At 46.3% G+C, this 23,253-nt stretch overlaps 1 protein-coding gene across 1 annotated transcript in view; it reads left to right on the forward strand.

Moving 5' to 3' along the window:
* The window catches only part of Sel1l3 (SEL1L family member 3), a 115,018-nt gene that overhangs the window by 3,008 nt on the left and 88,757 nt on the right, over positions 1-23,253 (forward strand). The window contains exon 2 of the mRNA XM_036200680.1: positions 9,403-9,973. Within this exon, the coding sequence (XP_036056573.1) occupies positions 9,403-9,973 (571 nt within the window). The remainder of the gene's footprint in view (positions 1-9,402; positions 9,974-23,253) is intronic.

A 23,253-nucleotide genomic window follows, 5' to 3' on the forward strand; every position in this document is an offset into this window, starting at 1 on the left:
GGACAGGCCACAGAAGAGAAGCAGGATATTAAAGAGAAAAAAAAAAGTAAACACAGAAACTATTTGCCATTGGTAAGGGTGAGGCAAAACCCAAGATGCAGCATCTGAGCTTGTATCATGGCATCCTAAGCAGATGGTGACCAAACAGTAGGGTGCGCTATGATGCCAAATCGCTGATGACTTGGGGGTTCATTCCTATTTTATGTCAGCCTGCCCACAGGCTGGGATGCAGTGGCATTCTGAATATGCCCTTTCGGGGAGCCTGTCCACTGGAGTCAACTGGGACAAAGTAACCTTCGGTACCGTCCCCAGTAGTACTGTGACTGTAACTAGGATACTGCCGGAGCATGAATAATTGTGGTGAGGTCTGAAAGATAAGTCCTGAAGCCACGCCAGACCAATTTCCGAAAAGGTGATTCCTGGTTCCAGTGACTGCCAGAAAATCCTGAGGTCCCCAAAGGCCAAGATGCTGAAGGCCTCCAGGGAGAGTGAGGGCCTTCAAAGCACAAGGTTGAACTGCTTCCAGGGAAGTCACTGCAGCCGAGAAGTCCCCTCACAGGGCACTCACCCTGCCCCACAGAGCCGCTGCTGTGTTCTTACAGCATCAGGGCTTCCCTTCCTTTCCTCGACATGCTAGAACAGGTCCTAGTCCTGTCCTTGACATTGGGGCTTCTGGAAAGCAATTCTGTCTCTCTGAACTCTAGTCTCGAAAGAATCATTTTTTTTTTCTTGAGGAAATAAATCTCACTGTAGGCAATATTGATGTCAGCTGTATAGCTGAAGTATTCAGAGTGGACATTTGAGCTTGTTAGACAGCCAGGGACAAAGAAATGAGAGGACATTAGCAGCTCAGATATATGTAGAGATCATTAGCAGATGGACAACGGCTATGATAGAGTCTTGTACCGGAACCCCTGTAAGTGCGTACATCCCATCCATTATCCATCCAGGAGTATTCATTACCCTTTCACACTGTGCGACACAGGATATAGAAAGTTTAAGAAAAAAATATGCTAGGGACCGTCAGTTACTCCGCTTAGGGAACTGTGATTATGGATATGTGGAACTCAGAGGTAATCTCCAGATTCCATATTTGCCGGTGACATCCCCGTTCATCCTGACCATCGCTCTTGACTCTCCCATGCTGTGGCCCCTGTCTTTTGCCTCCTGTTTTCCCTGGCTGCCGAGAGTGCAGGAGCCATAGGAAATGTGGAAGAGAAGAAATAAAGGACCCAAGCAATTCTCTGAGCTGATGGATAGGCTGGCACAAACCATAAATAGCCCAAAGTGAATTCGGTTTCTCTGTCTATTGGCTTGTCCTGTCCCTCTGAGGGAGGGACTGAAGGAAGAGGTTGAGGAATTACTGACAAGGTTCTGCCTTGGAAGCTCCTGCCTCTTCTCTTACCTGGAGAATGGCTTACTCAAGCTGGTGTGAACACCCAGGCCCATGTGTCGCTGTGTGACATACTATCTCTTCCCTCCAAGATCAACCAGAGGGAGACGTGGTCCTTCTAAGATGAGATACTGAAGTCTCCAGTTCTCCTCATCTTAAGTCAGAGTGGAGACAGGAAGTCAAGTGAGCTGAGGGTGTCATTTGGGGGTGTTTCTGGAAGGCAAGGGACATGAGGCTAGAAAGTGAGTGAGAAAAGAAAAAAAACAAAAAAAGATTGATGGCACCTGCCACAGTGGCCAGCACATAGAACACCCCAATGAAATAAAACCAATCCAACCTTATCTGTCCTTGTAGGGTGTGAATTAGGATGGAAGAGCATGCTGACTAGTGTTGGGGGTTTCTTACACAAGTATAAATATTGATCGTGGTTGGGATGGTGCATCTCTGGCCGACTCTGGCTGGGAAGGGACAGTGTTTCACGGGAAATGTCTCCCCAGGCACATCTTGATGGGGAAGGCCATGTTGACATCATTGCCCATTCTGCATAACTGTGTGCTTTGTGGATATCAAGGGAAGTTTTGCTTATGTAGTCAGCAGAAATGGAACAAAATAGGACTTTTAAGCCAATACAATTCCTTCTTTGACCTATGGAAGGTTTGATCCAGCCAGTTTGGAAAGAAAATGTTCTGGAGCCAAGGTCTTCTTAGGTGATGGATGGAATGAGCGGGCAGGAACGAGAGAAACAGACACGATTATTGTTTGCACATCTGATCTGCTCCCACACACTGGTAAGTGTAAATGAACTTCCTGTGGTGAGAGGGAATGATTTTAGATTCCCCAATCCCTGTTCATTCCTTCAATACCTAGTGGACCATGTAGAGAAGAAAGCCAGTTTCCCAGCTCTGTGGAACAGGGCCATTTGAACAGAGTCACTCCGTATTGATCTGTTTAAAGGAATCAGATGCACTCATCCTAAAAGAAGTTTAGCCCGTGTGGGTAGTTTTGTTTCTTTGCCCGGAAGATATATGGACTCATCTGTCCTTGATGCCCAGGCTGAATCGATGAGTTCAGGTTTCTAACTTTGGATCTTCTATCATGAATACACATTAACCGATCTATTTCATTTTCTAAAAATACTACGGTACACAGTTACACAGGCAAAAGAGTTTATGTTTTGTGACTGCGCATGGCATTCTCAAATTTGACTTTGATTGGGGCTCCCGTCTGCTGGAACCAGTTATGTGAGGGCTCTGGAGTCTTTCCCCAGCCCCAAGTGTGCAGAGCAGTTCTTTAGCTTTTGGAGTGGAACGTTGATATGGTCCTTTAAACAGCATGATACCAAGGGGCCAGGAGTGCCCCCTCCATCCGCAATGCCTTGCTTAGAGCTGCAATGCATTTGAGCTGGGGCTTTTTCAACCCCCTTTTACGATATTCTCTCACAAGGCTGGAACACAAGTACAGAGATGTGGTACTATCCTGATCACATTAACATGGATGAACTCGACAGATGAACCGGAATCCAGCAGGGATTGGGGGAAGGGCCAGAGTGGGAAATTTCTTAATTAAAAAAAAAAAACAAAATGGGTTTTAAATTTTTCTGGAAGCACGGGGAAGTTCTAGGACATAGAGTGGTTGTTGGAAAGGTCAGGAGGGGTGAAAAGGCTGTGATGGTGGAGTTGATGTGGTTTCTGGGTCCTCTCAGGTCTTTGTTTCCGTTTTGTTCCTGGGGCTGGCAATGCAGATGGGAAGAATTCTGCAGAGGGAGCCGGGGAGGCTGAGCGGGGGAGTAGGCTAGTGGTCATCATTCCTGGGAGAACTCGGGGCAGTCAGGAAGGACAGTGTACTCTCAAGTTCGGGTTGGATGTTTTGGTGTCTAGGTACCTGCCAGGGCTGCGAAGCTGTAGCAGGAGATTGACCACTAAAACAGCTGGCAGTTTTTCCAGGAAACAAACATACAATTCCTACTGTATGCCAAGGTCTCTTTTAGAATCCGGGAGGTAACAAGGATATAGACTCTGACTTAGGGGTTTCTAGACCAGGGAACGTGTAACTAGGCCTTCTAGTTTATGTTAATGCAACCTGGCACAAGAAAATACCTATGAAGCCTGGACACGTGTCATGCCTCAAGCTGGAACTCTTCAAGTTAATTGCCTTATTTTCCTGGCAGCAAACAGCCGACAACCACACACATGACTTGAGCCAGGAAATCAGCTTTGGCTTAATCAATATTTAGAGTGTGATGTGTTACTAATCGGTGTTGGTTTTGTACATAGCAGAGGTAGCCACAGCTCACGGTGTAGCAGCTGCCCTCTGGGTTGGCTCCAGCCTGGGAGAAGCCAGCTTCCTTCAGTGCAGAGATGTCCCTAAGACTGAGATCCTAAGGGCTGCTCAAAGGACTTGGGCCAATGCTCCGCATATGACACATGGGGTGATTTCGGGGTCCTCTCTGAGGCCAGCATATCCCTATTATGTTACAGAAAAGCCCTCTTCCTGAAGTCCCTCTTACATTCCAGCTACCACAGTACCTCTCCCACTTCTCAAATAAGCTATCTCATGGCCCAGCCTAGCAGCAGGGGCTTGTCCTATTCGAATCTTTACTGAAGGAAGCATTAGCAGGATGTCAGCACCCCCCACCTGAGAGCCTTGGAAAAATACACAGTCAAGCCTCTCTGGGTCATTGTGCCTAGTTGAGTCTTTCATCCCACCTCTCCGATAGCAATTCCATCCAGGCCTTAGCGTCTACCATGCAGTGCCTTAGAACTCTATCTAGACAGAAAGCTTGGTGTCGTAGAACGGTAGTTGACAAACTACGGGCCAATCCAGCCAGCGTGCCAGTTTGTGAACAAAAGTGTGGGACAGCAACTTCCTTCAGGTATATGTCATCCTGTTGGCTGTTTTCCTACCACAGTGAGTGCATGTGACCAAAGGTACCCGAGATGAGTCAGTCTTCATATTCCAAGGCTTCCAAATTCCTGGAGTTGAACCAATCAAGGATCAAAACTGTTTCACAAACAATTGCATCTGTACTGGACATGTACAGGTGTTTCCTGGTTATTATTTCTGAAACAGCATAATAGAGCAACTGTGCACAAAGCATTTATATGACTTAGCCTTAAATCACCTACAGATCCCTTGCAGTATACAGGGAGGGGGTGGGGAGATGGCCTGACCAGTGAATGTTGGCCTTATAAGCACAAGGACCTGAGTTCAATCTCCAGAACACATGTTTAAAAAAAAAAGTGAGCATTGACCAGGCATGGTAGTACATACCTTTAATCCCAGCACTCAAGATGCAAAAGCAGGCAGATCTTTGTGAGTTCAAGACCAGCGTGGTCTACATAATGAGTTCCAGGCTATCCAGGATGACATAGTTAGACCTTATCTCCAAAGAGCCAATGACCAAACAAAACCAGGTGAATGTGATGGTATGTATTTTTATTCCCAGTCCTGGGGAGGTGGAGACAGGAGGATCCCTGGGGCTTGTTGGCCAGCTAGCTGAGCTTATTTGGCAAGTTCCAAGCCAATGAGAGAGTCTGTCACAGAAAAACAAAACAAAACAATTACTCCCCTCCAATGAAACAAAAAATGCAATCAACAAACCAAACTACGGTGGATGGCACTTGTGGAACAGGAGCTAAGGTTGTCCTCTGGCCATCACATCCACATGCGTGGACACATGCCTGCACACACCTGTGCTCCTGTACACACGTAGGAGGATCTGTCCTACACAGTTACCCTGTACTGTATTAGACACCTGAGCATCTGCAGATATCCGGGCTATTTGGGGTCTGGGAACCAATGCCTCTCAGAGGCTGAGGGATGACTGGTTTTTGACATGTGACCATTTTTTTTTTTTTAATAGCAAGAGTCAAATGACCTCAAATCTAGAATGGCACCATCCGTAGACAGTTCAAGCCACATCTGTAATTTTATATTCAGTAGTTGCCACATTGAAAAAATAAACAAGAACGGGTATGACTCGTTTTAATATGTTTTATTTGATTTGTTATACCCAAATATTATAATTTTGACATGCAACCAATATGAAATCATGAATAAGACACTTTGTGGCCTTTTGTTAACTAGGAAGGCTTTGAAATTCAGGGTATATTTTATACTTCCAGTATGTCACAGCGGCCGAGCTACCTCCTGACTATCATGCTGGAGAACATATGTCTAGGATCTGCATCCTTTGGGGTCGCTTTTGCTGACTCGAGACCTAGAGCCAGATGAAAATACAATAATCTTCGTGCCGGTATTCAGACATTTCCTTTGAAACAGAATTTGGAAGGCAGGCCCTGGGGAGGTACAGGGTAACGTGTGACTCCACCTCCCTCAGCCGCAGTGTGACTGGTATAACACACCAGGCAAACCATGGCATGCTGCCCTTAATTAATGCAGAAAAGTGTGACGGGCGCATTTTCAAGATTTTCAAGCAATCAGATGTAAAATAATGAACAGGGTTATTAGGAACCAGACTTTGCAGGGGAATCAAATGGCTTTCCTCCTGCATTTCTGTTTAAAAGAGAGTTCTCTTCTTTTAACATTGAAAAAAAATGTGCTAGGAAAACAAAATAACAAGAAAATTGGACCTGGTGAGTTTTTCAGAGAGGGATGGAAAGAATGAGATCTGGGGTCATTCTTTGCAAGGGAACACTTGGTGCACACTGTACCAAGGCGGGCCCTGCACCCTGGGCCTTGTCTCGCCTCACAAAGTGAATGGCTCCTTGCATGGATTTCCATGGGAAAGCATCTGGGGCATCACCCTAGCATAAGATGTACTGTCCACCTGTCTGCTGTTCTTCTGGAGTAGGTCCATAGCCCCAGGGACTGTTGGCTTTTGGGAAATTCTTTTGGGTGTTAAATGAATGCATTCATTCTATGGACCAACACTGGTTCATCTATTTGTGCAAAAGGAGGAGGCAGCCCAGAGTTCCCCGGGCAACAGTGGATCTGTCTTGCCATGGTATAGTTTGGGGTGGGCATTGTGTTGGTGAGTAGGTGGAGGTGAAGAAGGAGCCAGGCTTCTGGTTGGGCTTTGCTAGCCCCCCACAGTGGGGTGATGTGAGAGATGCAGAACTGCGCCTACTGTTTTCTCGTCTGGGCAGTGAAGGACAGGACCAGTCAGCACGATGGCTCCTGCTCCACTTCCAACTACAAGACTGCTTTGTGTGTGTCTTCCCTCTCTAATTTAGCCTTATAAAGTAGTATAGAAAGCAATTAAGCCTCTCCCGGGGTGGTGGTGGTGGTGGTGGTGGTGGTGGTGGTGGTGGTGGACAGTTTGAACTGTCCTCAGTCCTTACAGATTTCGTCCCCCCAGGTTTCCCACGACGGATGTAAAGGGATGGCCAGCCCTTCTCTCCCCTTTCTGCCATTTGTGGAAAGGGACACTTTCACTTCTTAAGATGGTTGCTCTCTGCTCCAAATGCTCATGTGGTCAAGAATGCAAATGATAACACAACACGTATCTTTCTCTTAGTCTGTCCTCTGGTCACTCTGTCCTTCCACGTTCCCTGGGAGCAACTGATGCTATGGTATTTATGAGCCAACTTAAAAATAACAAGAGGAACAAAAGTTCCAACCCCCAAAAATGCCCTTCAGAGACCGTCCCATCATCAACACATGAAGACCTTGAGTCTCTTCATGGCTGTAGAGTCCTCCAGGGTTGGAAATCCATCACTTACTGAAGCAACGGACATCTGCACCTTTTATCTTCTGCCGTGGCAGATAGTGCTGACATGGGAAGTCTGTACTTACACCCTTACCTACAGATTTAGTATATTTGTAGGGTGAAACCCTACAAGTGGGGCTGGTGGGCCAGAGGGTGACTGCGCTTACCCTTTTTGGTAGGTGTTGTGTGATTGCCTTGTAGAAGTGACCACCACCAGCAACACACAAGTGGGTGTGCCTCCCCCCACAGCAGCCATCGGAACATGAAATCTGACCTTGATCTTGAGTGTCTAACAGGTTAAAAATGTCGTCTCTATGTGGCTTTAATGTGCCTTACTGTTCCGTGAGTGGGGCCTTACTCATCACTGAGTTATGCCTAGCTCATATTTCTGCTGGACAGTCACCCTGACCCTGGTGCATTGAGTCCAAAAGAATCTGCCACCTCTTCCACAGAAGCCTGCCTGCAGAGGGAAGAGCTCCTGCCCTGGGCTGCCCCTCGCTCTTCCCCAGGGCCAAATGCTCCGTATCATCTCTGGTTCCCATGCCTGCTTGCATCTCGGCTGTTGTTCTCTCTGGCTAAGCTGAGCTGCTTTCTCCTAACACTCTTTGTTCTTTGCTTCTGGCCCCGGATTGTGCTGTGTATGCCACTTTCAGCCTCTCCCTTCTGTTGTCCCCAAGAGAACTTCTCTTTACCCCTCAAAGCCCACATGGAATGCTCATTTCTCCTGTAAGCTGATCTAGACCCCCAGTCAGTGGTGCTGATCTGCACTGGGCGTGATTGTTGTCTGATGGTGGATCCGGCCTTTCTGTTCAAATGGTGATACAGTTTTTATTTATAAAGCTTTCTGTTTTGAAGCGTGGAGTTCAGCAGTGCTAAGCAAGCTCACGTTGTCCCCAGCCGCCACTGCTGGCTGTTTCTGGCACATCCTCATCATCCCGCAATAAAACTCTTAACCTTAACCACCCGTTCCCTCCCCTAGACCTCGGCAGTCCCTCTTCTATTTTGTGCCCAGGAGGCTGACTCCTTTACCTTTTCCTTCAGTGCCTCATACAACACTTCCTGTTTTCGTGTTGGGCTTCTTTCACTGGGCATGTCTCTAAGGTTCATCCACTTCATAGGACAGCAGAATCCCGTTCCACTGTTGTGCACACATCTCATCAGCCATGAACACTTGAGCTGCGTTTAGCTATGGAGGCTAGTGTGGCTGTGGATATCAGCATATAGCTATGTCCTCAAGTTCTTGCTTTCAACTTTTTGGGTGTATTTGGGGGAGGACTCATGGGATCAAGCCATGTGGTTCTTACATTTTTAATTTAAAAACAGAAGTGGCTTTAGTCTTTACCTTAGAGGCTGTACCATGCTACATTGCCACCTACAGTGCATAGGGACTCCAATTTCTCCACACCATCACCCAAGCTTGCCTTTTACGTTTTTTTTTTTTTTTTCCCCTTCGATCATAGCCATTAACATGGGTGTGAAGTGGTCACAGTGACCTTGTTTGCTCTGGACACCCGAATCACAAAGTCATGTCAAAACGGCTCAGCGAGCCATCGTTCATTACCTCAAACTCACGACTTGCCTGGATTCTGTAACCAAGCTCCTCAGATTTCTGGAAGAAAGGCACATAGTGAGAAGAGGGCTTGGGTACTTCAAGAAACAACCCAGTGGGCACACGGCTAAAACCTTTCTTGGCACCTGCCACATCATGCACAGTGAAACAACAGGACTAGGCCGCTGTGGTCCCAGCTTGCCTGTGTGCAGCAGCTGAGACCTCCTGCTGGGCCACCGGGCCTGCAGGCTTGTCCTGGCTCCATGCTTAAGGGAGATGAATATGCCAGGCTGCCCTTCTCTTTAAGTTCCCTGGTGATGCTTTTCCAACTTTTCTCCAGCTCTTTCATTGGCATGTCCGGCCACCATTTGAAGTAGTTTGCACATGCCTGAAGCTGGCTTACCTCTTTCATTCCAAGGCAGGTCCCTTTCACTATTACCTTTGCCAGGGACCAGCCTCGTCCTTTGGAAACCAGTTCGGGAATGATTGCCACAAAGCTTTGAAAGTCGTATTTTGATCAGCAGATGTTGCAGAGCCTGTGTAGAGAGTTCAACATGACCTAATCTTCGTGTGTGTGTGTGTGTGTGTGTGTGTGTGTGTGTGTGTGTGTGTGTGTTGGTTTTTCTCTAGTCTAATAGTCATGCTTTTGGCATCTCTTACTATCCAAATTCATTGCTTTAACCTAGAGAGATATAGTCTCCAATGCCAAGAAAACAACAATTCGTGAATGTGTTAAATTCAGGATGATTTTTTAAAAACATTCTATATGACTTTTTCTCTCCTTTCCAGAATTTTGTGCCATCTCTGGGCAGGCAGACTTCCCTGACGACGTCGGTACTGCCCAGTGCAGAGCAGAGCACGACGTACACAGACTTTATTTATTTTACTGCCTTTGAAGGGAGCGTGCGCAACGTCTCTGAGGTCTCTGTGGAGTATTTATGCTCTCAGCCTTGTGTTGTCAATTTGGAAGCCATTGTCTCATCTGAGTTCAGAAGTGGCATTCCCGTGTACAAAAAGAGGTGGCGGAATGAGAAACACCTTCACACCAGCAGGACACAAGTAGTGCACGTGAAGTTCCCAAGCATTATGGTGTACCGAGACGACTACTTCATCAGACACCCCATCTCTGTGTCCACGGTGATTCTACGAGCCTGGATTACTCACAGGCACAGTGGTGGGGCCTTGAATGTCCGAGGGGAGGAGAATTTGCTGCATGCAGTAGCAAAGAATTACACACTGCTGCAGACGGTCCCACCTTTTGAACGGCCTTTCAAAGACCATCAGGTGTGCCTAGAGTGGAACATGGACTATATTTGGAGCCTCTGGGCCAACAGGATCCCACAGTGTCCTCTGGAGAGTGGTAGGTCACTTGCCTCACAGCAGAGCACCATCTTGTGTTTTCAGATGGCCAGCGTCATCAAATGGCAGCCGGTGTAAATTCCTTTTATAAATTGTGTGTGTGTGTGTGTGTGTGTGTGTGTGTGTGTGTGTGTGTCCCATAGACATCAGAGCACAGTTTTGCATGAGTCATTTCTCTCTCTCTGTGGGTCTGGGGGATTGAACTCATCAAGTCAGTAGGCTTGGCAGCAACAACCTTTACCCACCGAGCTATCATGCTGGGGCTCCAAAAGCCAATTCTTAAGTTAGCATCAGTAAGACAAGGATAACGGAGAGGTCTATTGTGTCTGTCGTTTTGAATTTGGGGACAAAAGCGAGTGAATGAAAATAAATGAAAGAGAGGAGGAAGATTAAGGGAGACTAGGGAGAAAGATGAAAGGCAGAAAGAAATCAAGGGGTGGTGGAGGGAGGAGTGGAGGAGACCTTTGAGAGCTTTGGAGCTGCTTCGAAACAATCATGCCGCTGAAACAAAGTCTGGCTCCACAGCAAGCCCCACAGCTTCTGTTATTTATAGGAAAAACGTTTTATCCTGTAGGAGATGAGAGGGACCCCCAGAAGCAATCCTTGGGCCAGATGGGGAGGTTGTGCCTCAGGGGAGTAACTTGTGGCTGAGGCCATCCTGTCCGGCTACTGCTGAGTGTGTAGCTAGAACTTGCCCGGCCTCTCTTTCCTTACCTATGAAATAGGCCAATGGATCCTTCCCTCAGAATAAAGAGATGAGTGTTGAGCGAGGTCCGGTTACATCACCCCTCAGCACCACGCTGCCACACTGATGGGAGAGTCCAAATTCTTCATTTTATCCCAAATGCCATATATAACAGCCCATACAGAGTCAAGTCCATACAAAGGCTCCTGGGTCATTCCTCAGTCCCCCTCCACATCAGGACTGGAGGTCTATGATAATCCTCATCTACCTAGGATTGGAGATGGAGTGGACTCAGCATTTGAAATGGATTCTGTTGCACCCACAAATTTCAATCTCAGGGCTAGCAAGTGGGACTGTGGATAGGACTTTGATCTTGTTTTGACTGTGGTCCAACCCCCAGGCTGGCTTGGCAGGTGCAGGAATTCCACAGCCCGTGACAACAGGCTTTTCCACAGTCTGTTCCTCATACCTAGTCTTCTCCAGATCCGGTATGGGAGAAGGTGACTTAAGGACATGATTCCATGTTCTTCCTCTAGTGACGTGTGTTTTCTCACCTTTGAAATATGATTTCTAGGGAAACAGTGGCTGGGGTAGTTTCTTGGTAAGGTTCCAAAGTGGCTTTGTATATAATAAGAACGTGTGCGTGTGTGTGACGTGTGTGTGTGTGTGTGTGTGTGTGTGTGTGTGTGTGTGTGTGTGGTTGTATAGGGCCTTGGTTCTTGCTGCATGCGTTAAACAGTTGGCATCTTGAAAATGCTTTATTTGACTCTAATTGTAAAGTCACAAGAAATTGTAAAAAAATGGTAGAGAAAGTTCCACGGCCCTTGTACCACGGCCCAGCTTCTCCTCATGGTACTGCATTTTACAATCACAGCACAGTATCAAAACAGGGGACCAGTCTGACTGAATATTGTTAACTGTAGACTGAATTCAGGTATTTGCATGTGTGTGTGTGTGTGTGTGTGTGTGTGTGTGTGTGTGCACGCGCATTGTGAGAAGAGATCGGTAATTAGATATCTGGAATACGGGAGCTGTGTGCCCCTGGCTAATGGGTGTGCCACCTACCTCTAGGCAGAGTCCTATTCTAGTGCCTTCCACAGGGATTCCTAATTTGTCAAGCCAAAGAGAGCACAGGGCACACACACAGCCACAGTTTTGCTTTGCCTCTGACTTCATCAGGGCCTAATGACTCCATTTCATGTTTTGCAAATGTATATAGTTCTCACTGAAAAACGACCAAATTGCAAGCGGGCTGCCTTGAAATGAAATCATTTATAAACCGGCTCGCTCTCAGGGTGCCCTGAACATGGGAGCCGTCTTTTCCTTTTCTTCCGTTGTTCCCTGCCCTGTTTGCAAAGCCCAGGAAGGGCACAGTGGGAATTTTCTACCTGCCTTCTTCAGAACATTACTTTTGGTGTGAGAACCAATCTAATCAAATCATAGCACAGAGGAAAACCTTTCTGAGGAGTTAAAAATCGCTGAACACGGAGGCGGGAGTTCCTTGCCCTCTCTAGCCAGCTCTGCACCTGTAGCTGTGATTTGTTTACCAAAATGAGACCATTTTCCCTCTTTCTTTAAAAGAGAAGTCACCTGAGTGGAGAGAGAGCAGCGGGGCCGTGGAGGTGCTTCGACCTTTGTTCTGGATGGGGCTGTGGGCTGGTGGGGGCGGGGGTACGCTGGGCAGGGGATGGGGCGGGGCCGGGCCGGGGAGGGGCGGGGCCTGGGCGGGAGGGCGCGGCCTGGGCAAAGACCTTGTTCTTGGCTCCTCTTGCTTTACTGCAGCTAAAACACAAGAGAGTATCAGGAGACCCCAGCTGAGCTTCAGGGCACCTGTTAGATCCGGGCCTCTTTGTAAACTGCAGCCCCGTTGATTCAGGGCTTGGGAAACGTTTTTTTGTGAGTCAGGTATCCCATAGTCCTGCTGCTGAACTTCAGCACCCTATCTGGATTCATCTTTTGTTGTTGTTGTGTGTGAAAAGACTCAGACGCCCCTGCGCCTGGGTTTTCCAGAATGGAAGATTCAGAGAAGCTGCTGCCAGCTTAGCTTATGCTCTAGGGTAGGACTGAGTACTCCCAGACACTTCTCTCTGCCAGGCCCAGGCTGGGCCACCTGGTCGGACTTTTGATGGACAATTGGTAGGTTTTCTTCTGGCTCTGCTGAGCCAGCCCAGCCCAGCCCAGGTCGAAAGTCAACAGCCTTCAGATACACTGTGCTAAGGCCCGGCCACATGGCCCTGTACATACCTGTTCCTGCTGCCATAGGTGGTTGGGTGAGCAAGCACTTACTGTTGTCTGTTTCCCTGGGGGAAGGGATGGGCATTATCCCTTAAGTCCCCTGTGGGTCTGACTCATTCCTGAACTCACTGAAGGAGTCAACCACGTGGGGGGGGGGGGTGGGGATTGGAGGGTTGACGGTCAGTCTAGTCAGGCCCACCCTGGGAACTTGCCTCTGTCACACCCTAAGGAGAGAGTCTGCCAGTACTATTGGCTACAGCTTCCGCCATATACGTCATGGGTTCAGTCTCTCCTTGCCACGTGCACTCCTGGCATCCTGGTCTAAGGCACCACCCTCCTGGACTCTGGCCACAGTCTAGTGGTGGCTTTCCAGCTTCACCCTCCCCCCCCCACACACCCAGGCAGCCTGTGCAGTGCAGGCTGGTCCCCTCATGCCCCCTTGAAGCCCCCTCATTCCCCTGCTTGGCTGTCGTGTAACATTCGCTGGCTTGACCCCCCGGCGTACCTTTGTCCAGCCACATGAACCTGCTTGCTTCTCCCTAAACAGACCATGTTGAGTCTCACTTGGGGACACTTGAGTGACCGTTACCACCTAAAATGCTCGTTTCCCAGATCTCTGTTCAGCTTGCTTCTTCACCTTCTTCAGACCTCTGCTTAAACGCCCAGTTCCCTGGCCACCGGGTCTGAGCTAGTGTCCTTGCCTGGCTGGCATCATCCTCTGTCTCCTCCATAGCGAATATCCACCAGACACTGTCATCAAATAGCTTTGTATTCTGGTTTCCCGTCGTCAACCAAGATAATGCAAGCTCCTTACGCTGCGTTCCAGTGCGGATCACACCGTGACAACACCCTGATGCCCTAACTCCTGGGGAGGCTGAGGAGGTGTGGAGCTGGCCCTCACTCTTCCTTTGGCCCTCTGCAGACAGGCTGTAGCTTCCCAGGCAGCCTAGGAGAGCCACCCTGGCTAAGGCTGCAGACTCCCAGTCACTTGTCTAGCAAACACAGCTGGCTCAACTCTGTGTCAGTCGGTTGAATCTGACGCTCCCACATTTACATCTTCCTAATTGAGTTCCTTTGACCTAGAAGAGCTACAGACCTACACCATCCCAACCAGAACCACCAGCGCTATGAGCATGTAGCCTTACCCCCTGCCACCTTCCACGTCTCCCTCCTGAAATCCTCCCTAAACTTGGGCAGCCAGTTCACATTGCCCCGACCCCAAATATATGTATGCTCATGAGAGTGTTTTATTTCCCCAATCAGAAATTGCCTCTCTGACCTCTGGCTCCCCAAGCCCTCTAGGAGGATGTGTGTTGTGTTCAGTTAAATGAGACAAAGACTGAACTGAGCCTCTATGGACCAGTTTCTTCTCCCAACCGGGAAACTCATGGATGGAGACCTAGTCCTTCTCTTTAAGGTGGTTGTGTGGGAGACAGACACAGCTATGGCACAGCCACGGCTACTCTCCATTCCTGAGTCCTTGTCATGTGCCAGACACTGTGGGAAGAATCTAGCAGCTCTTCCCAACACCCTGCCTTCACACTTGCTGATGAGGAAGTGGACAGGGGGATGTAAATGATGCATCTCTGGTCACACAGCTATTAACTATCAAGCTGGGACATAAGGCTGGATCGTTTGCCTCCCAAACTTCTTATTTAACCACTGGGTTATATATACAGCAGGCTGCGGGTATTATGGAGCTGTTTATTTATTATTTATTTATTCCACGTTGTTCACCTTGGACAAAGTTTCTGTGTGTTTATTAGGTGCATCACTGGGATTTGTCACAGAGGTGACACTGGACAGAGACCTGACGGATAAGGACAGCTTTTGCAGTGAGAGGAATAGAGGGGAGGACATGGGGCAGAAAGGACAGCAGGAGCTACAGCGCTGGATGGGGGAGAGGGTTGTGTGACTGCATCCCTCCTCCGGCAGGGTGGCAGACAGGCTTTCCGCCATCAGCCTAAATCGGGGGCGGGGCAGGGGTGGATTGAGAGTCTGCTCTGACGAGAAGGGTCATGTCAACTGACTGCTGGCATCTGCCGTGGGATGAAGATGCAGACTAGCAGTATGCTTGATATGTGTTTGAAGAGCTTACTTGAGCGGGAAGCAGCATCTCAGGTGCGAGGGAGGTTATTTAGGTTAGGACTATGCTGGGAAGACTTTCAAGTACTACACTAACCCTATGGAACCGCTCTGCCCTGATGTCTTCCTTCGGACTGTTCTTCTGGTCTCTGATAAGAAACTCTCCGAGATCATGGGTACCGACTTTTCCTTTCAGTGAAAGGTCATTCTCACATGTAGTTCCAGTGGATCGGAAGGATGATAATTTAGATTATATTTATTTATTTATTTGGGGGCGGGGAGGGGGCATGCACATGCCACAGTGTATGTGTGTGTGGAGGCCAGAGAACAACCTGAGAGGGAGTTGGTTCTCTCCTTCACCACGGGGATTCCAGGGTTCAAACTCAGGTCATCAGGCTTAGCAGCGAGCACCTTTACCTGCTGAGCCATCTCGCCCCTTGAAAGCATGGTTTCTTTCCATGAAATTCCATTACAACAAAATAGTTGAAATGTAAGTCAGATGCTGGAGCCAGGCGTGACTTGTCTTTGTGGGGACAGAAATAAAGCAGACTCCCAAACAAGCTCTATATGCATCGGGATTATTCAAGCCAATGACGTGATGATCCATTTCTAATTATAAGCTATATATTTGGACTTAAAAAAAGACACTACAGACTCAGTCCCCCCGTCCCCAGTTAATCACAGTAGTCTGAGTTCCCCAGTAATAGCGCTAATTAGTGCCTCGCATCTGCGTTGCCCTTTATAATGTACAAAACACTTTTTTCCAGGCACTTTGTCTCATTTAATCCTTGTAACAGTCTCATGGGAAAGACAGTATTATTCTCATCCTCTTCTTAATGAAGGAGGAAAACAGAGGCTCAGAGAGATTATTTAACTGGAGTCCAAACCTCCATTCTTTGCTATGCCGACGCCTCTCTGAGATATGCTAATACAGCCCTAACCCAGGTTCTAAATTAGAAGGCAGACTTTTTTTAAAGTTGAATTTTTATCGATGTGAATCATGTTTCCTTCACCCACTGGACTTTGTCTCTTTGAAGCGATTGGGCTGAGCTGAACAGCCTCAGAGGCCCGGGGTAGGGAGGCCAGCGGAATACAGCCGCTTTCTTCTCTCTGCTTGCATGGAAATGTTCAAGGCTTTGTTCTCACCTTCCTTAGCTGCAAAGGTAATACATGTACCTGGTAAAAAATTCAAATTGTGTAAAAAGGTTTAGCAGGAAGAAGTTCCGCCCACCCCAGTCTTCTGGTCCTTTTCCCAGAAGCTAACTTGGAGCAAGCATTTCTTGCTTCTCTTTCCAGAATGATCCTCTGCACGCAGAAGCATTAAGTTTAGCTCCTTGCCTCCACAAGCAAACGATAGCCTAGGAGCAGCTCTGCCTTATACTCGTTAGCGACGCAGCAGAGATTTTTCTCCATCAGGCTGTGTTACTTGGCCTCATTCTCTCTGACAGATTCTTAGCAGTCTGTTGTCTGATAGTCTATCACTTGTTTAACCTGTCTTCTCGGATGGGCAGGCAGGCCAAATGTGTGTGCACAAAGGTGTTTTATGCATGATTGCTCTCACGGATGTGGGGATGCATGGAGATGCATGTCCACATGTGGAGGCCAGAGGTCAGTATTAGGTGTATATTACTCTCATGAGCCTTTTGATTTGGTGAGATGTGCTGGCCTAGCAAGCCGCTGGCATCCTCTGTCTTCATCTCCCAGCACTGGGATTACAGGGGGTGATGCCACACCTAGCTCTTTTTTTTTCTTTTTAACTTAGGTTCTCAAGCAAGCAGTTTACTCACAGAGCCTCCCTAACCTCCACACAGGGCTATAGTTAGAGTTTTCCTGCCTGGCCCAGTCAGGACAAATCTCTCTCACCCGCTAGGCCCATAGACACTCAGACCCAATCAAGTAAACACACAGAAACTTATATTGCTTACAAACTGTATGGCCATGGCAGGCTTCTTGTTATCTACTTCTTCTATCTTAAAGTAACCCATTTCTATTAATCTATACTTTACCACGTGGCTCGTGGCTTACCAGTACCTTACATCTTGTCATGGCAATGGCTGGCCGTATCTCTCTGCCTTCGCCTTCCACTTCCCAGAATTCTCCTCTCTCCTTGTCCCGCCTATACTTCCTGCCTGGCTACTGGCCAATCAGCATTTTATTTATACAGATCAATATCCACAGCACTTCCCCTTTTCTTTTTTTTTTAAAGGAAGGTTTTAACTTTTACATAGTAAAATTACATATAACAAAACAATTATTAAGCAAGAATTACAGTTACAATATTAAGGAAGATATCCTATCTATCTTATATTTGTGAGTCTGAGGTTTTTATATCTAACTTATCTTTTATCATAACTGAGGAAATTATAACTATCTAGTCTTCAACCACATCAAAGATCTCAGAAGGATATAATATTACCTGAGAAATGGGAGAAGGATGCAAACAACTTTCAGGAGTCTTGCAGGGTAGACAGAGACAGCTGGCAGCCTGGAAAGTCACCTAATGTTCCTTTGTAAAGTTGGGGCATTTGTCTTCAGCCCATGGGGCTAGAGTCTCTCGATCACCTCTCTCAGTGTCCTGTAGAATGTCTGGCAGTTTCCTCTGTGAAGCAGGAACCTGAAGGACCATTTTGTCAACAAAAGTTTAGTGGTCACCTTTCTATGGGTCCTGTATGTCCAGTTGATCAAGCAGTCCAGGCAAGAACAGTTTCTTGCCCAAATGGCTATTTTTGCCAAGGTGAAGATAAGATATGAAGTGTCTTCAATGCCTATTCTCCTCTCTGAAGTAAATCGGTGTTGCCAGGAGCAGACATGTCTCACTGTCGAGAAAGTCTAAATTTTAAAAATATTTTAAATGCCATATTCTGAAGGTCTTTGAAGTATTTGAAGATTACCTATCTATCTGAAATATCTCTATGTATACCTAGAAGACTTAACTAACATGGCTATGAGTATGATTATCATAGATGATTAATTATTAATCTATTTTTAATTATCCATTACAATTTTAAATGAGCTATACAAACATAATACCTTAAACAAGAGTAGAAATATACACACAGTATAACAAAATTAACTTTAAGTTTGTATCAATAGACTAAAATCTATACCAATGTAAAACATTTTAAACGAGTTGTTGCTCTTTAGAAGTAATTTCATTAATCTACCCTTTCATCCTATCATATCTATATCATATCTCCTTTTCTTCTTTAGAAAGAGATCACATTTATAATCAACCTGATTTAAATAAAAATATTGGTTTTTCTCTGTCCCACACCAGAGGGCTCTTCTGATTTGGGACACAAGAATCTCTTAACCTTTTCTTTTAACAATGTGCCTGGGTTTAGGGAAGGAGTGAGCCAATTCCATCTCCAAAGCTAGCTGGGAATTTGGGCATAGTTTTTCTTACTACTTCCTGCTGGAGGGGGGCGCTGTATCTTATGGGGACATAAAGAAAATTTTAGGATTATGGAGTAATCCGTGAGGGTAAACCTCTGAGCCTTGAAACCATTCTGGATGTTGGATCATCTGGGCCATGGTGTCATTGGAGACCTTTCAGGTGGTCTTGGCTAATCAAGCCTGATGTATCTTAATCTGGAACAAATCCACAGCCTCTGGCTTTCTGTGGAAACAAAAGCAGAGACTCTTTTCCAAAGCAACATATTCTTATATCCAAATTTTGAAGTCAAGGTACCTTTAAAATTTATATATTTGTTTAACTCAACAGCTTTTATGATCAAATCTTTTTCTGAAGTTAATAATCCCAAAGACAAGACAAATCAGATTCTCTGTGTAATATCCATCTTTGTAAGACTGAAATGCCTCTGTGGCTGCTGGCTCCACCCACCTCAGCTTCCCAACATGGCAGTGGTATAGTTTACTGCCAGCTCTGGGTCTGGAGCCATGTGCACCATCAACTATCAGAAGTAGTTCTATCAAAGCAGTTCATAGCCCAGAAACCTTTTTTTTTTAAACTAGCAAAGATTAAATCCACCATGCAGCAGAGTAAAGTGACGCTTGTAGACTTCTCATTCCCGCTACACTGCAGGTCAGACACACACACCAGGAACCCGCCATAGTAGCTCAAACCGGCAGGCTGCCACTAACTTGAGAGAGACAACTAGGAAGCTGTTTTTAGCTCTGTTTTAGAATCTTTTTTTTTTGTCAGGTTTTAGGTGGAAACTCTTGCCAACACATTGGGCGCCATTTGTAGTAAGAGTTTTCCTGCCTGGCCCAGTCAGGACAAATCTCTCTTACCCGCCAGTCCCACAGTCTCTCAGACCCAACCAAGAAAGCACACAGAAACTTATATTGCTTACAAACTGTATGACTGTGGCAGGCTTCTTGTTATCTACTTCTTCTATGTTAAATTAACCCATTTCTATTAATCTATACTTTGCCACGTGGCTCGTGGCTTACCAGTACCTTACATCTTGTCATGGCAATGGCTGGCTGTATCTCTCTGCCTTCGCCTTCCACTTCCCAGAATTCTCCTCTCTCCTTGTCCCGCCTATACTTCCTGCCTGGCTACTGGCCAATCAGCATTTTATTTATACAGAGCGATATCCACAGCACTTCCCCTTTTCTTTCCTTTGCTTTTAATAATGTTGCTCCTCTGAACATCCTTACAGGAATCTTTGTGTACATGTGAGTATGTGTGGAGGATGAGTTCTAAGGATGGGAACCTACATTCTCAAGACTCCTGAGAGTGGATATCCCACAGATGTCCAAAGGAATCCACTTCATTACCCAGATACCTCTTGGGGCATTTATGATTGAAATCATCCCTTCCGGAACATACTGATTTTATTTTCAGGCTTGACATTAAGGACAAAAGTGCACTCAATATCTACTGCTCTTTTAGGGTCCTCTGTTCGAAAAGTTCTCAGGATTGAAAAACCATACTTTCTTTCTCCCCAGGTTCTGCTAGCCGACCTTTAGCCATAGAGATTTGTTGCAAGGAGATGCCTAATTCCTCCCTGTGCAAACTGGAGGCCTTTCTCAGTGGTGTCCTCCTGCAGTATCTGAAGTTCATCCTGAGAAGGGCCTTGCTGCATGGAGACAGGACCTTCCCCCGAGTTAGGGTTCCATGTCAGGGTCCCAGTCCTCTGGCTGAACTAGACAGTGGTCAACAAGATTCCTTGAGCCCCGGCCCACTCAAGAATGAGACTAAAATAGTCAATGGGGACCAGGAAGAAGGATTTTGAGAAGGCATGAGGACCTAAATTTAATCCCCAGAACCCATGTAAAATGCTGGGCACTGTGGCGCCGCACATACAACATAGCACCAGGGAAGCAGAGACCAGAGGATCCTTGATTTTCCAGGCTTGTCAGTCTGGTTGAATTGGTGAGCTTCAAGTCAGTGAGAGACCCTGTATCAAAGATGTAAGGTGGAGAGCAAGCAATAAAGGAAGACTCCAGATGTTGATCATTGACTCTTCATCCATATGCATACACAAACATATACACATGGACTCTCATGTACACACACAAACATATCCATATGAACTCTATGTACATACACACACGAACATATACACATGGACTCTCATGTACACACACACACACACACACACACACACACACACACACACACACTACAATAACCAGGAAGAGATGGGGCCCCAGTCTACATCATGGGTTGGATACTAGCCTTTGTGGTGGGGTAGAGTGGTGCTGGTGGATGCCTTCCCTCACCGCAGCTATGCTGAGCTGGGCTGTAACCTGAAGGTAAGGCAGAGAAGGCGGTGGGGCTCTGGGAATTCAAGGTTGCATTACTTAACAAGCCAATATCAAAATGTTTTAGTGTTTGTTCATCAGCCATTGTTCTCCCAGAGTGCTTGTAAGGCATAGTTTGGTTGGTAAACACCCCACTTGTGTGTTATGGGGAGCTCCAGTTTGAGTTAGAGCTGGGCCTCTTATTAGTTACACAGTTATCATCAGGACAGTGGCATTTTTCTTGTCTCCAAATGAAGAGATTTGCACTATTTGGTACCCAATGCCTCTTATTGCTCTAAAATTTAAAGAAACAAAATAAAAGCAGTTCAGGAAGAATGCCAAACATGCATTACCTTTATGTCAGTTTGTGTGTGTGTGTGTGTGTGTGTGTGTGTGTGTGTGTGTGTGTGTGTGTCTATGTTAATGTTCTTTCCTCCTCCAACCTTATCTCATACAAGAGTCAAAGAAATAGACTTGAAGGAAGGATTTGAAGGGATATTTTGTCTTAGATAGTGTGGTGCATGTTCTAGAAATTGTAGAAAATATTGGAAAAGAAAGAGAGACAGGTTTGAATTCTAACTTGTCTATCACTACATGTTACATGTATTCATTTATTCGTCAATATTTATGGGACTCCTGTCAAGCACTGGGCACTGTTCCAGGCTCTGAGAATGGAAATGATGGCAGGAAGGTCTCTGCTTGATGGACCATCCAGAGACAACTGGATAAGTCTTTAAATTTCTTTGTACCTAACTTCTCTATAAATGTTTTGGTGGTGAATGATACTGTCACTCCCAGTCTACTCTTGTGATAGACATCACTAATCAACTCCAAATGATCCTTGATTTATGATGGATTGACTTTGGATTTTTCAACTTCTCTGTGTGTATGTATGGTGTATGTGTACATGTGGGTGCAAATGTACACACCTGTGTGTGCACATGGATGCCAAAGGAGGGCATTGGGTGCCCTGCTTAATTACTTTCTGCCTTATTTCTTTGAGATTGAACCTCTCCCTGAACCAGAGTTTGAATTTTTGGGTTAGGCTGGTGGCCAGCAAACTCAGATGATAATCAGTGCTGGAGTTTCAGGCATGCACAAGACTATAGCTGGCTTGTTACATTGCCAACTCTATGTGACTCTGGGTCCTCCTGGTGGCCTAGAGAGGACTCTTAACCACCGAATCAGCCTTCCAGCCCTGGAATTTTCAACTTTTGACAGTGGAGAATCGTAACTACACAACCATTGTGGTTTCCACTTTTGTACAGTATTATGTAGAGTCCCACAAAGGTTTCCTAGTGAGATCTGAGCTTGCTTTACCCAGCAGGGATGCATTAGAGGATTGCTTGACCATGTGTGTGGTTACTAGATGATTGGAAGGGTTTGCACTTGGCTATGCTAGTGGGAGGTCTTTTGCTCCACCCCTTGGCATTCCTATAAAAAGCCCTTTACAAGAGACAGAAGGGGCTGGTGGATGTTGATCCAGGCCCTCCCAAGGCTATCCTGTGTTTCTTTCTGTTTCTCGCCCCTCTATCCTTCTACCTCTATATTTCTACCTCAATCTCTTATCCCTCTCTCCTCAAGAGTACCCTGTATGATAGGTTTTGGGTAAGATGATTTTGTTCAAGTCCAGGCTAATGTGTGCTTTAAGTGCACTTAAGATAGACTAGGCTAAGTGATAATGATTGGTAGATTAGGATATTAAGTGCATTTTTATATTTAATTTTTGCCATTGAAATTTTTTGAGGACATAGTCCCATCATAAGTCAAAGAACATCTATCTGACACTCCCAACGGCCACTGTCAGCTAGTGGACTGCAAGCCTATGTGCTCTCCTATCCTAGATGGATTCTGAAATGTCACTCTTCCAATTAATTCTGATTGTAAAGGACACATAAGATGATGCCGAGGGAAAAACACAGCAGAACTATTAAATCTACAGAGTTGATAAGAAAATGCCTGTGCTTTTGACTTGGTTGGGCACCAAAACTATGTATCTTTGCACAGTTATTTTCGATGTTTGGGTTGAGAGCTCTCCCTCCACAGACCCTGGCTGCAGGGCACTTTGATCCCAGGGTGAGCAAAACCTCTTTCATTTTCCTGTGTGAGGTTGCTTTGTTATGTGTGTCAGGCTTCCTGGCACAAATGTGGCCTGTCTGGCCTCTTCAGCTTCCTTCCACACATAGAAGCCAAGCCAAGGGTGAGCTAAAATCAATCTTTTTGATGAACTATCTTCAGAGTCTAAAGACCTCTGTAGTATTTCCATTTACAGTCCTCATCATCGCCCTCATAACAGACCAACAGGTCTTCTGTGCTCAAATGGGGCTCCAGTTCATGTCATGATTTAGATGCTTTGGGGGAACTGGCTTTCTTAATCCTACTAAATATATATACAAGGGCTGGCGATTCTAAAAACTGCTTTTGGGATTTTCAGATCATATTAAACTCAAGGTACTTCTACACTTACTAAAGTTTGTATCTCTTTGGGAAGTGAGCTGAGGCACCTGGCCTCCCAGGCTGAGGAACCTGTAATATGTGCCAATACTGTGTATTTGATGAAT

Source organism: Onychomys torridus, chromosome 10 (assembly GCF_903995425.1).
Source record: "Onychomys torridus chromosome 10, mOncTor1.1, whole genome shotgun sequence".
In the NCBI taxonomy this organism is placed as follows: Eukaryota; Metazoa; Chordata; class Mammalia; order Rodentia; family Cricetidae; genus Onychomys; species Onychomys torridus.